The 11,765-nt window shown below is 41.5% G+C and overlaps 2 protein-coding genes across 3 annotated transcripts; one reads left to right on the forward strand and one right to left on the reverse strand.

Annotated features, from left to right (window-relative positions):
* The first annotated feature begins 1,788 nt into the window (after positions 1-1,788).
* On the forward strand, positions 1,789-5,344 carry c7h2orf49 (chromosome 7 C2orf49 homolog). The gene is made up of 4 exons (XM_012864212.3): positions 1,789-1,981; positions 2,174-2,328; positions 3,984-4,230; positions 4,454-5,344. The coding sequence occupies exons 1-4, from the start codon at positions 1,871-1,873 to the stop codon at positions 4,508-4,510; spliced, it is 570 nt and encodes a 189-aa protein (XP_012719666.2). The 5' UTR covers positions 1,789-1,870; the 3' UTR covers positions 4,511-5,344.
* Positions 5,345-6,441: 1,097 nt separating this feature from the next.
* On the reverse strand, positions 6,442-11,180 carry fhl2a (four and a half LIM domains 2a). 2 transcript variants are annotated; one of them, XM_012864467.3, is made up of 6 exons: positions 11,078-11,180; positions 9,086-9,261; positions 8,822-8,996; positions 7,415-7,584; positions 7,152-7,338; positions 6,442-7,071 (listed from the first exon to the last, which is right to left on the reverse strand). In XM_012864467.3, the coding sequence occupies exons 2-6, from the start codon at positions 9,239-9,241 to the stop codon at positions 6,920-6,922; spliced, it is 840 nt and encodes a 279-aa protein (XP_012719921.1). In that variant the 5' UTR covers positions 9,242-9,261; positions 11,078-11,180; the 3' UTR covers positions 6,442-6,919. The 2 variants fall into 2 exon arrangements, with proteins under 2 accessions (XP_012719921.1, XP_035995029.1); XM_036139136.1 differs by lacking the exon at positions 11,078-11,180 and adding an exon at positions 9,357-9,423.
* Positions 11,181-11,765: the final 585 nt, after the last annotated feature.

The raw sequence follows: 11,765 nt of genomic DNA on the forward strand, positions 1-11,765 counted from the left end.
TTTGTTGTATCAATTATAATTTCTTGAAAGAGAAGCCTAGTTATTAAAGATTTTTTAATGAAGTTTTAGTAAATGTGTGTGCTTGTCTTTCCAAGAATGTGCAGACTGCATTCTACCACTGTACTTTACCCTTTGCAGATTGTGTATTTTGCATTGGCATTTTAGGTAAGACAATTTTAAGTCTCCATGTTCAGATCATGTAAAAAATAATTGACATTTTCCCTAGGGTTTTTTTTTTTTTTTTTTTTTTTTTCAGAATTCTTAATTGATGTGATGAAGAACCACTTTAGCTGTTCACTTCCTCACTTTCTGTTACTTATACCATGAGGCATTGTTTGCCTCATGGTATAAGAATCTCTTAAAGGTAATCGCTTGTTGCATGGCTCTTGTTGATAATTATCTACAAGTTACTCTGAGTGAATCACAGTTTGGACATTCTGGTCCTCAGTGTGCACAGTACAGGCCAAAAAGGCAGGCAGCCTGCTTCCCATTTAGGAATGGACTCATTGGTTTTACACATGGAGAATCTGAAGCATATGGTCATTTTTCTTTTTAGATTGTACTTTAATCAGGTTAACAAGACAGAGCTTGAGCAGAACATAAGCCTGATCTGATTTTGGATGACATTATTTATTATTGCTGTTCAAAAGCTTTGTCGGTGTATTTGTTTTCCAACAATGTCTGAAGCTCCAGATTTTGGTTTATAGGTGCAAAGATTTGGTAAAAACCAAACCACGCAATATTTGTTTACTTTTAAAACCTAAGGCCTTCTCGTTGTTGTTTTTTTTAACATCAAAACAATTCAAAACTTTGACAATTCATTATCGCACAGTTTTTTTTCACAGTGAAAAACGACTCTGTCTGCTCTTGTTTGGGCCATCTAAAAAGTTATTATAATGAGAAATGGTGAACCACAAAGCCAAATAACAAAGTGATCTTTATACTATCAAAGATGCACTTGATGACCGAGCCACAACTCCTTTAATCTGGTTTTAGGTCTTTGTTTTATCCTGCATTTTTATTCTATTCTAACTGAATCAATTACATCAGAACCATACTTTACCTATTATTTAATAGAAATGATGTAGTAAGAGGGACTTCTCTCATAAATATAACTTTGTACATAAAACAATTACCAGATTTTAAATTAATTACATGCGAGTTTGAAATCTGATCAGAATTCATAACTGGATAAGACATAGAAACTTACATACTCGTATCCCGACTAGAAAACCAGGAAAATATAATGAAACAAATATTACCTATAAATATTAAAATTACTCAACTGCAAATAGTGAAATATATTTAGTGTATAAATTATGAAAACAAAAGTAATTATGCAAAAAAAAGAGAGCAAATTCGTGGAAAGTAAAAATATACATAAACTCCTAATAAAACTCCTCATAAATCAACTAAAAATTAGGTAATTAAAGTTTAGGGTTATTCAAGTAACCCTAGTGACGAGTAAGTGTACGCGGGGCTCCTCGACGCGGTTGACCGTGGGATCGAATCCGACCCGCGGTCATTTGCCACATGTCTCTCCCCCTCTTCCACCCCCTTCCTGTCAGTCTACTGTGACAAAAAGCGAACCACTAGAGCCGCAAAAAATACCAAAAAAAAAAAAAAAAAGTTTTACTCTTGAAGCTCAGATAAAAACCAAACGAAAAACTGATCAAGTCATATGTGTAAATAAAAAAAAATACGATTCTAGTTTCAAGAAAAACGTTATATATTGTATGATATAATATATCTACTGTTTTCATTTCAATCAAATAAATAAACTGTGTACTCTAGGTGTCCAGCAGGGAGCGGTGACGCGCATGCAGAGCAGACGCTGTCGTTGATAATTCTCCGAAGAAGAGACGCAACAATGGCTGCTGCCAGAGGAGAAAATAAACAGAGCGTTTCAACCTCAGACGCGGATCTCTTGCTGCACCCTGAGCTTCTATCTCAAGACTTTTTGCAGCTCATTTTAAGGGAGGTGAGTTAAACGTTGAAGGTGGAAGCGGAAATAACCCTTTAGTGGGAGAAAAAAATCAACAATAGTGACACTTTAGCATATCAGCTAAACAGTCTGGCTGTTTTACTTTAGCTCTTTCTCTGTGCGTTCGGTGTTGTTATAATGTCGGGCTCAGAGGTAAGCCGTCTGCGTGTTTTCTTTGTTCTGAACCAGAGAAATGTCGGCACCAGGGGCTGTGAAGACAGGGACCGGCTCACAGACCTCTACCTGCGGCATGTCATCCCGCTGCCGCAGAGGGCTTTACCCAACAGCCGCTGGGGACGAAGGATGGAGAGCAGCCGGGGGAGGCAGTCATCAGCTGGACACAGGTCAGAAAGTTAAAGGCTCACACTGCAGGCTGTGGATCAGGACACTGGCGTGTTTTATTTGTGTGACGTTATTGCCTGCCATCAGCTGGGCTACTTTCACATTGCTTACCTCTAGGCACCCCTACATTGATTTTAATGTGTTGCCCCACGTGTTTTCTGACACCAGAAAACAAAAATAAACCAGGACGTGCAGCCTGAACACATTTCTAAGATAGTGGTTTGTAATGACATAGCTAAGCATGAAATACATTTTGCATTTTTTATTGCATTGTAAGTGCCAATGTCAAACATGTGCATCAATTTCCAAAACACTTTCTTTTTACTTATTATACTATTATTATTGATATTCTATTATTGTTATATGAAGACACAGACAGCAGATGTGATCTAATAAAGTAAAATCCACATGAAGAGAACAATTACTTAATTTTTATGTGCCAGTAAACCGTTTAAAATCATACCTGTTGTGTTTTGTGGAATAGCCAAGCCACACAGTGATAGATGAACACAGCACAGACTAAACGGTGGCTGTGTAGAAGAAGCCCAGCTAACCTGGCCAGCCACATTGATAATGTGTAGCCCTCAACGTTCTCGTGCGTCCTCCTGCGCTGCCATGGTTGTGCTGATTCCGCGGTGGGCTCAGCAGCTCTTGCTTTCGTCGCACCAGTTTGTCCCGCTTTAAACCAAGTCACGTGATTGATCCTGAACCGTTTGTGGTGCTGAAGCCGGAGCGGTACAAGATGGAGTCTAGTGTGTTTGTGAACACACAAATACCGCGAGAATTCATCTGGCAGGCAACGCTAAAGACCAGCAGCTCCTGTGGAAAGTTGTACCTCTTGAGTTGCAGCAGGAAGTCCAGTCTTTGGTGTATAGCCCCAGATCCATCAGCTTGGTTTGGCCGCACACCACTCGACTCCGCACACTTGTGAGCGTTCCAGGGGCGTTTTTTTTGTTTTGTTTTGTTTTTTTTCCAGGGCCAGTTCGGGTTCCTCTGGCCCTACTGATGAGCTGGGGCAAACTGAGTGGACTCGAGTGGCGTTTGGAGCAAACACACTGCATTTCATTTATTGGCTGAGGGGCGAGGAGACAGAAGGTTTTTCACAGAGGAGGTCCAGAAAATGACATTAACGAGATTAATATTAGGGACCACTATGAACGGAGTGGGTTAAACCGAAATATAATTTTACCATTTACAAACTATGAACCACACCTGAAGGGGAAAAAAAAGAAATGAAAAAGGACTTCAGCTTTCTATAAGCAGATGTGCTGTACCGTCTCTCGTTTTACACTGAAAGCTGTTGAGTTTTGTCTCTGAAGTGTCCATCCATCCACCTCATGCGGTACAAGGCAGCGGCCTCTGAGTCTGGGGGAAGCAGCTAGCTGCTTTTGCAGAGGTGCCTCCTGAAAGTAGCTCGTAGCCGGGGAATCCCTGAAAGCTCTCCGCTGACTAGAGCAGCCCTGTGCCTGGGAGTCAGTGCCAAATCAAACCTGTAAATTCCATTTTGGATCTGAACTTAATCACAGGGCAAGAAACGGTGCACCATCAATTAGCATTGAAATAGCTCACACCGTATCTAATCACCATGCCACGTAGCCTTTGTACAGATGCTTATCTCTGACTGAGCGTCTGTTGGTTATTTCATCTTGTTTTCCAGTCCCAATAATGACCATCATAGAAAAAGGCCCCTGATTGTGTTTGACGGGAAGTCCTCTCAGTCAGGCCCGCTGAAAGTGAAGAAACCCGAGGGCACGCCGGGGACAACCGCAGTCACAGACAGATTGAAACGTCCTCCAGCTGCTAATCTGTCCAACCCCATCCGTAAACTCTCAGGCACTTCATCGTCCTCGTCCACACATCATAGCTCTGACACCGCAAACCTCAAACGGGATGCAGATACTTCGGTAGGACACTCCTCTCATCAATGGACTGTTTGTGTGGTTTCTATGTTGTTGTTTTTGTTTTTTTAAGATGATGAAGGTGGAGAACATTAAAAGATATGCACAATACAGTACTATACCAGCTAATGCTATTTCACTGTAAGCAAAATTAATGAATACTGTTTTTAAAATGGCAAAATAATGATTAGCAAAGGTGTGGTGATTCCTTTTTCTTTTTTTTTCCCAGAGTGCCCTAAAATCTCCAGAAGTGAAGAAAAAGATCCAACACATAACGTGGCCCTGAGCTCTGACCCGGGAGAGCAGCTCAGGCTCGTACATAGAAATCTCCCCTTCATCTCTTTTACTTCTCACAGCCCACCACCATAACATTCACGATTACAGTTTTCCTACTAGAAGATGTGAGGAACCTCTTTCAGATGTTCTCCCTTTAATGTTGTTTATGGCAGACATTCAACACAGTAGAGCGACGCTCAGGAGATCAACCCTGCTTGTTGAAGCCAGGAGATTCCTTTTTGCAACCTCAAGTGCCCTTTTTGTCCTCATAGCCAGCATCTCTCATCTTGTGTTTTTTTTTTTTGTTTTTTTTTATATAAAAACTAATATTTACTGTTCATGGTTTCATGTATTTGATGGACATGCAAGTTTCTTGGTTCATTAAATAAATGCAGAAGAATTTAACACTTTGATAAGAACGGAAATATCCACGAGCCAATGAGGTTATCCTGTTCACTACATTGTAGAAGTGCATAAAAAACAGTGTCATTTGGTAACCAGTGGATACCTGTGAGTTGTTGCTATAATTCCACTAAGACCACCGTTTTCTTCAGTAATATTTCAAAAATTCTTGATGGAAAAAATGCAGGGTCAGCCATTTACAGATCGGCTATTCTCCAGTATTAAATAGGCATTAAACGAAAAGGTGCGGGAAAACTAGAACTACTTTTGTATATTGAATATGGTACATTTATGCAAAGTTGCAAAGATTTCTTTAATGCTGTATTTATTGGTAAATTCACTTCGCAGCTGAGGTCTGTGATGTGGAGTTCATGAAAAACACAGGGAAAAACGTTTTCCACATTTGTACAGTTTTTAAAAAATAAATTGTCAACACAAGGAATGCCCTTTGTCACCTTCTTGAGGAAAGCTTATCGGTTTTGACGCTGTTAAGCGTTTTCATACTTTTAGAGGATGAATGAAATCTGAAATTCCTTTCAAATCCCTTTAAAATGTCTTTTTTTTTTTTCCCCTGTAGGGTTAATTTTGTTCACAGCCCTAATAGAAACTACTTAATTACTTATTTTCAGCAAACACACCCAAGAACTAATATTCCATTTATTAATTTTTATTTTTATTTGTCATGTCCAGCCTCATGGTGAGCAAAATGATGCTCTGGCTGCTGTAATTATGCCAAATATATTTGCTTTACCAAGGATTTAAATCCTCCATTGATGGTTTATTGTATTGCTGCTACGGTATTCTATACCAGCTGATGCCAAACAATACATGACCAGCTGCTACAAAAAAAAAATCCTGCAGCCACCATGTGGAAACTGAGGAAAGATGACCATGAACACCTGCATAGACAAAAGAGACAAAACTAACAAAAAACAAGATGGCAACAACACCAGCAGCAAGGGTATGGAAGGACGCTGTTGATTCTAATGGAGAGAACTACAGGTCTACACAACTACTGTATTACAAAAGCATAAATGTGTGTTTGTGAACATTCAAAATATGCGGCGTAGGCCTTGCATGTGCTCAGTGATGGGTCCACAGAGCTCAGGGACATCCACCAAGAGGACAGCAGCAGAGAGCCCCCACAAACCAGCGGCGACAGCTTACCAACCCCGCGGAGCCCCGGTCACCCAAATGAGAGGCAGGTAAGTTTTAGTAGTGAGCGAACGGGTTGTTTATGAAATATGGCCTTATCCAACAGTATTTTTTGCCTCGTTAAGTCTTTAGGGCTTCCTCCAGGCTCCTTGCCTATCGGTTTAGCTGGTCTGTCACAGCTTTGTAGGTTTGCAGTTGTGCCATTCTCTTTCCATTTTCATGTGATGGATTAAAAAGTGCGGTGTGAGAAGTTCAGAGCTTAGGATAAACCTAACCCCGCTCTAAAAGTTTGAAAATACATTCAAATATGCGCTTGAACTCTGACAAAATGTGAAAAAGGTTCATGGGGTGGGGATACCCCTAAGAAAACACAGTACAGTTCAGTTTTTATTGCATTCATTTTATTTATTGCTGTGTTTTGTGACTGAACGTTCATCTGTCTTTTGCTCTCCAGAGGAAATGTAAGAAGGAGTTCAGATGCTACATTCTTCAACTTATTTCTCAACGAAGTCCACTACAAAACTTTATTTACTTTAGGTTTTGCGGCTCACAAAACACTTATCTAGTTACACTTCAAAGCCGACAGTTTTCCATTAATGCTGTTACTTTACGGTTCTTTAGCATGCACCTCTTTACATTCCTGACTAAAGTTACTTTATTAGTAAAGGATTTTACTCTCTGAAGGAGCTTACGTATATCTGAACAAGCTTCATGAAATCAAGGAACACCATTGTTAGTTTGCAGTTCAGAGCTGAAAAAGATGTACAATCCTAGTCATACTAAAGATGCAGTGCTTTGTGCTCTAATGGTACTTATTGAATCTTTGCCATTCGTTAGCTGTATCGCTATCCCGCAGGTTGGGTTAGATATCCTTGCCGCATTCTGGGCACAGGATATCGTCCCGTTCAGTCAGGAAGCCACGGCCAACCAGGGACACGGAGCACTTCTTGCAGTTGAAGCAGTCATTGTGCCACTGGCGCTCCTCGAAGGAGATGTATTTGCTGCCTCCCAGACCTGAACAGAAGCATCACGTCTACATCAGTGCACCCAAGAAACATGTTTCAGCACAAGGATTCTTTTGGTTTATTGATTACCACTAATCGGGGTGGTGCAGGAGGCACACTTCTTGGCATAAAGGTTGCAGAAGCAGTTCAGACAGTAGGCAAAGTCATCTCTGGAGGTGAACCTCTGGCCAGACAGCTGCTGCTTGCAGCTGGTGCACAGGAAGCAGTCCTTGTGCCAGGGTTGGTCACGGTAGGTCACCCCACCAGTGGTGATGGGCTAATCAGAATAAGCATCATATTATAACCCTTTCTTGTTGCATAAACGGACATATAGCCAGAGCTGGAAGTCTTACTTTCTTGCAGTGCACGCACTGCATGGCAAACTGCTTCTCGTAGCAGGGCACACAGAAGTTCTGGTTGTCCTTCGGGATGAAGCTCTTGGTGCCGATTGGCTGCTGGCATCTCTTGCAGGTGAAGCAGGTCTCATGCCAGCTGTTGCCCTTGTGCTCCATCTTCCTGGAGCCTTGAGGAAATCAAGATGGATGAGAACGCAGAAGGTTAAAGAGACAGAACTATTAGCTTGGTTAAGACTGGCTAGACTTTGAAAGGTGTTTAATGCCATCTTGATGAATATAACCAGGGTTATACCAGTGGTGAGTGGTTGGGGTGCATCTTGTCCATTTATACTCCTCAAAATCCAAAATTGATAATAATATTTAAACTACATAAAAAGACTGAACATTAGTTCTTGTTTTCTTCTTTTTTTTGTTATTGCATAGTTTTAAAAGAAAATTTATGATTTCTAGAGAATACAAATAATCTGTTTAATGAGTTGTTTATAGTCGCGCGAGGTTACTAAACTAGATTTACACTGCTATTATTAATAAAAAAGGAGCCATACATTTCTCATACATGCTAACAATACTTTCTTTACCAGCTCATGCTTCTCTGAAGATGCTCTACTTGCGCGACATATTCTGTTCTGATTAGTTTTGGTTAGAAAAGGTGAAAAGCAGGGCTCTGTTTCATGCTGTTCTCAACAACAACAAAAAAAATAACTGGCCTCCCAAACAAGGTAACATAAACGGTTAAAGAGGAGAGGAAACACCAAGCCAGATAAATTAAGTTGAAACTGAAAATGTTCCCAAATGTTTCCTGTTTATGTAACAAGCTAATAGTAGTGATGCACCAGAGCCACAAGCAGCAGGAGGTTAGAAAAGTAGCCGTATGTTTTGTTTCCGTGTGGAAAACATGTTGATCGATACCAAAAGGACCGTTGAACAGTATTTAGTATCGGTGTTAATGCAGACATTGATTTAATATTAACCTGTAATTACCCCCACATGCATGTCTGTTCAGCTGTTGTCACCTGTAGCGCTGGTATTCTTGTTTATTTTATCATGAATAGCTTGCTGAGCTTTCCCGCCAAAGTGTTTTATTAATTGGGTAAATGCCTCCAAGCTCTGGCCACCAGTGTCAATATGCACTCTGTTTTTTCTGAAGTCTTATGAATTCCTTGGGCCACAGATTAGTTTTTAATTGCTTAAATGCATCACCATTAAATGGTGGACGGGCATGTGCCGTGAACAGTGACTAATCAAGCTGCAGAAATCAGGGCTCTCCCATAGGGCATCACTCTCAACCACCAGCACTCTCCGTCCTTCCCATCCCTGCCCTTGATCACATCAAAGCTGTTCAAAGACAACTATTGTTGCCTAAAAGTCTAAAATCGTTGCAACTTGTCCCTGCTCTCTTCTTACCTGGCATGATGGTTTTCTTGCACTCGTGGCACTTGGAGGAATACTCATTGGAGTAGCACTCGGTGCAAAGAAGCTGATCATCTTTGGTGGAGAACGGCTTGTCCACCAGGGTGCGCTTGCACTGGAAGCACTTGAAGCAGTCCTCGTGCCAGTGGCGGTCCTTGTAGGACAGATCCTGAAGGAAGGCCAGACAATGGAAGCCAGGCTGAGCCAGTCTCACAACATCTCGTATATGTATGCAGTGGTTTTTGTTTAATCCCTTACCCTGGTGTTACAGCCAATGGGCTTCTTGCACTCCTCACAGGTGTTGGAGTACAGGCTCTCGTAACATTTCACGCAATAGGGATTCTCCTCTCGAAGGACGTACTTCTTCCCAAACAGGGACTCCTTGCAGTAGTGGCAGTCATAGCGCTCGGTCATTTTGACCAAGAGTCGCTCACCTGAGACACAAAAGATGGTATTTTTTTTATTTTATTTGTTAACCTGGACGTAAATATCTTTCCTAGTGAAAAAGAAAAAAAATTTTTGTCCATACATTCTCTCTAATGCTCCTACAGACTTTCATTTTGTTCTCTGCATCAGGAGCAAAGAGTGACCGGGCGAGGAGGATATTAATAACTACTATCAGCCCTGCTTAGAGACAGTCGACACTTGCCCTCCCTGCATACCAACGCCCGCTATGCAAGTGTGCGCTGACCCATCCAGGGCCTCACCTCCAACTGTCAGCGCCAGATCCCTGTTTCCCTCGGCCATTGTGAGCCACACTCGTAGTAACGACTATTAAAAACCAGCAGCTGCTTGGGATCTACCTTTGTTGCTGTAATACTGTGTTTTCTGTCATCTGAACTATTTTAGAAAAATCCAGTCTGCTTTGTCCATTCTTCGTGTCTGACTCTGAGCCAGGCTTGCTTTAAAACGAGACCCGTGACCGATTTGGTGGGGATTCTCTTGGATCCGAGGAGATCACCATCTTTTGTCTGGACAAAACGGAGACTTTTAATCCATCTGTGCCTCTCCATTACGAGCGCAGTCGACCCCTCCCACATTCCCTCATTGTCTGTCGGTCCCTCTATGACTCACCTAGCTTATATAAGGATTTATCTAACTCCTAAAAATACGGAAAGATAATCTGAACTGCCACAAATAAGACCTGTAGCTATTTGGATGTGCCGTGCAGCTGTTTTGTCAGATTCTGGGGTCGGCTTTGATGGACACCCATCTGGGAGACAGACTGAGATATGAGGAATTTAACCTCAACAAGCTTTAACTCAAAAGAAAGTGTGCCTGCCTTTTGAAATGGGAGAGACCCTTTTAACTCCAATGCATTAAACCGTTCTTTACATTTAAAATAAAGCTTATAGAAAGAAATGAGTAAAAACAATGTAATTTGCGTTTTTTTTCCCCAAGCTTCCAGATGTTTTTTTTTATTGTTTTTTTTTTTTTTAAGTAATCTCCCAGCATTTAAAAAATGTGTTCACTTTTACTTTATGGGACTGAGAGCTTGCAAGTGATGTCCGAGCTTTGCTGCTCTTCCAAAGCAACAAATCACGAGGACATTCCTTCTCAATTAAACACAGTTTGGCATAAGCACGTTAAGTACAGCCTTTTAAGTCGATAATGAAGTTAAATGCGAGGGCAAATTAGGCTTTAATTTGGAAAGGATTCTATTGGATTTTGAGTTTTTATGTTTTTTTTTTATTTCAAATGAAACTCAATTGAAAAATAAATCCCTACAAATAACAAACGTGTGAAAAAAACGTAATTTGCTACATATATGGAGCATATTAGGGACAAATGCTCACTGGCAGTCATGTTTAATACCCAAACTAAATATCAGATGTCACGGTGATACTTTATCATGAACAGCATTTTGGCATCAAATGAAAGCCACCCCTTTTCAATTTCCTCTGTAATGTTTCTCTTGCAGGAGTATTAAGCATGATGATAAAAACAGGAGGGAAAAGGCCCAAATTAGCTCTGTAAACTTAGATAAACCGATTTTCAGAGGTTTTATTTTGCACAGAAAGGGAGAAGAAAGTGGAGCGAGGGATGAGGAGTGGGTAAACGATTAGGGATCTTGTGCAGCTGAAAAAACAGGAGAACATGTATGGGTGGAAAGGGAGGCACACACGAGGATGCCGGTGAGCAGAACAGAGGACATGGTGAATGAAGACCAGTGAAGAAGAGAGAAGGATGGACAGGTGAATGAATGAATGGATGGATGAGTGGAGGAGCTGAACAGAATTTGGCTCTTACCTTCCTGTGTGAGGAGTGTGCGCCTGTGCTGAGTCTGGGGCAGACTGAGAGAGGAGGCTCTGGGCGTGCTGTATTTACTCCTGATTACATTAGCCAACCCATCAAGGGCTAATTGGAAATGGGGTGGGATGAGGGGCTGTGGTGTGGGGGCAGGGTTTTTCTTTTTTTTTTTTTCTTTTGAGATCTATAAATACAGCAGCACCTCCGAGAGATAACCCTCGAGGCCCCCTTTCGTGTCCTCACTCAGTCACCAGCGCGACCATGTAGCCTTTTAAGGTCACTCAGTTGTTCTTCTCACCCTCTTACACACTCACCCCAGGGTTCACTCTCGCAAAATTTCCTTTGTGATATAAAATGGATTTACTCGCCAGAATTTTCCATGGTGACTTGTTGTGTTTTCCATATAGGATTGCGGTGATGTCATGGATCAGTGAGGATTTCCTATGCTCAGATTTCTCATCTGTCCCCACGTCCTCTTATTTTGCTCTCGCAGGAGACACAGTCCCAAACCTCCAGTGTGATGGCTACTGTATCCAGGCTTGCTAACAACAGAGACCCACACGGTTTCTAGGAAAGTTTTAGATATGTTTTGTGCAACCCCACCCTCCCACGTTCACACTTTGGGCCCATCCAGCACGGTCTACGTGAGTGTGCTTCTCAGAATGTGCGTCACCACAGATCCACTTTG

The sequence above is a fragment of the Fundulus heteroclitus genome, chromosome 7 (genome assembly GCF_011125445.2).
Source record: "Fundulus heteroclitus isolate FHET01 chromosome 7, MU-UCD_Fhet_4.1, whole genome shotgun sequence".
In the NCBI taxonomy this organism is placed as follows: domain Eukaryota; kingdom Metazoa; phylum Chordata; class Actinopteri; order Cyprinodontiformes; family Fundulidae; genus Fundulus; species Fundulus heteroclitus.